Source organism: Mesitornis unicolor, unplaced genomic scaffold (assembly GCF_000695765.1).
Source record: "Mesitornis unicolor isolate BGI_N332 unplaced genomic scaffold, ASM69576v1 scaffold41318, whole genome shotgun sequence".
NCBI lineage: Eukaryota > Metazoa > Chordata > Aves > Mesitornithiformes > Mesitornithidae > Mesitornis > Mesitornis unicolor.
In genome coordinates this window covers 1-2,528 of record NW_010201925.1, presented here as the reverse complement: position 1 = coordinate 2,528, position 2,528 = coordinate 1, and the positions used below count along the sequence as shown (strand labels likewise).

General features: G+C 54.2%; 1 protein-coding gene across 1 annotated transcript; it reads right to left on the bottom strand.

Moving 5' to 3' along the window:
- Positions 1 to 93: 93 nt before the first annotated feature.
- PPP6C (protein phosphatase 6, catalytic subunit) lies at positions 94 to 2,352 on the bottom strand (the record flags this gene model as incomplete). Its single annotated transcript, XM_010190245.1, has 4 exons — positions 94 to 588; positions 1,167 to 1,376; positions 1,501 to 1,580; positions 2,211 to 2,352. Coding segments are annotated over 4 exons (681 nt in total), but the record flags the coding sequence as incomplete, so codon positions are not given.
- Between the last annotated feature and the right edge of the window lie 176 nt (positions 2,353 to 2,528).

Here is a 2,528-nt window from a genome sequence, read left to right as displayed (position 1 = left end):
ACTTTGCTGCTGAAATTTCTTAAAACCAAACAAAAAAGGTGAACACCGGGACCCAGCTGCTGCCCGGGCATCACGAGTGCCAAAGGAAAACGTTTCATCTAAACCCAGAGATACAGAAGAACGACATGCAGTAGTATAAATTTCAAGGACGTCTTACAAATACTCTGAAATTAATTGGGAGGGGGGTAAGAAACTTGCTACAGACACCATAATACACAATAAATTTAGATAATTTAAAAATAAAAAAGGCAAGAGGCAGCATTTCAGCAGCAAAGTGCTCAATAAAAAGTATATTGTCAAGGGACGGGACGGGACGGGGAGCAGCAGGCGGGAACGGGCTCAGAGGAAATACGGCGTGGTTGTCCTCGGGGGAATGACGCGTTCAGAGTCTGGGACAGCGCGGAAGAGCTTTGGTTCTCTCGTATTTACATCTTTAAAGACCATGATTGACGCAATGTTTCCGCAGCGGTAGCAGTAATTCGGGGCGGACCACACCGTTACCAGCTTCTCATCAAACATGAATTTATAGCCTTCGTGGACGAGCTGGTGCGCTCGGCAGATGAGCTTTAAGTTGTTGATGTGAACAAACTGGAAAGGAAAAAAGGAAAGTCAGTTCTCTCCGAGCGGCCGCGCACCTCTGCCCACAGCCCAGCCTCTGGGCCCACCACGAAGGGGTCATCGAGATGCTGCTTCACGCAGTGCACTGAAAAAAACCTATTCTGACAAAAACTATTTGGGTTTTGAGGGCTGAGCAGCGGGAGACGCCTGTGACACACAGGTGACAGCCCTGGTGCCCGACGCTGCGCCGCCCACAAGGCTCAATCCCGAAGAGACCTCGGCGCGGCGCGACCGCGGTGCTGGGCACGCAGTTCAGGGGCCTGGGAAGGTCAACGCAGGTTGGCTCTGCAAGGTCTGCTCGCTGGTTCCAAAAGTAACAAAAACCAAGGCAGAATTGTTAAGCAAAATGGCAGAGTGTTTTTTTCTCTCCTAACTCCTCAGAAAAGCACTCCACACAGCGCCCGGCAACCGCAGTTGGCCTCGGCGCACCACACACTGCCAGCGATCTCACACGGGAAGTTCACCGCCCTGCAGTGCCCTCCGAGCCGAACGCTGCCCTTCACCTCGCTCCCGCAGCGACTTCGCGTGGCATGCGACAGCGCCATTACCTCGTTCGTCACCTTGGCACCAAAGAGCCAGCCCGCTCCCCGCGGACTGATGGCCCACGTGTCGACGTCTTCCGGGTCAGACCACACCAGGTCGCAGAAGGCGCCTTTGTGAGGGATTTCCTGATTACGTTCAATGGTTCGAATCTGGTCGAGTGTCTTGATATCTGGAGAGAGGCCACCGTGCACGCAGAGAATCTGCTCATCTATTAACTGGGGAAAAGAGACACGTGCACGAAACGCTCAGTGCTTGAATCGAGCCCAGGATGCCCCAGTGTGGCCCTCGCAGGTCACTGGCCCTGGCAGTCGCCCGCAGGTTCGTGACGTTCACACTTACAGCCGCTATTGTGAGCATGTCGAACACTTTGGTGCAGTATCTCCAAGCGTTAGCGTTTCCGTATTTGGTCTGGCACTCATCTGTGCAACAGAAAATTCTTTTCTGAACGGACCAGAAGGCACCCAAAGAGTAAGATCAGAGGCAAACACGGCACCACTCGAGAGTCAGGCGCACAATGAACCCCTTGGGAGCCCCACGGAGCAAGGACCGAGGCGCTGCTGCTCTTGGCTCTCTGAGCCCCAAAGCAGCGGTGCAGAGAGCGAGGTCTTGCGCAGGAGTTTTTTTACTCTCCATCTTTGTAATTGCCAGTGGCGCTTTCCTAGATGCTCACTGCTGACAACAAACAACTTCCACAGCAAGCTGTGCGCGCGACACTGCTTCTGGTTACACTGAAACTTAAGGGAAACTGCAGTACATCGTGGGCTTAGTGTAGAAACCCTCACTGCAAGATACCAACCCCTGTTCTGTTTAATTATACGCTCTCAAATTGAATGTGGCACCAAAACCAAGAAAACCCAGGCGTTGGGGGAAAGGAGCAGGGAGACCCGGACTGAAACACCCGGACGCAGTTGTTCCATGAACACAGTGTGACGTTCAGGTCCCAGCTCCCAGCAGCCCCGGCAGCGCTGGCTCCCCAGGGAAGGGCACCGCACACGCGCGTTGCGTTTTGCGTTGGCTCCCAGTCAGCAGCCGCGCAGACAAAGCCTTACCGTAAAACCCGTACACCTGGGTGATCTGCCGGCTTTCGTGGTTGCCTCGCAGCAGCGTGATGCGGTCAGGCCACTTAGCTTTGAGCGCAAGGAGGTAAGTGAAAGTCTCGAGGCTGTAATAACCTCTGTCTACAAAGTCACCCTGCAAACCAAAAAAATATCCGCGGAGAAAAACGGTCAAAGGGAAAACGCAAAGCCACACATCCGTGCTGAACTCCTCCCCGTGCACAGGTCACCGAACACTGGAGGGAAGCCGGGGTCTGCTGGGATCTGCAGGAACGCGCTCTTTGGCCGCGCAGTTTCAGCTCTGAGCCGATG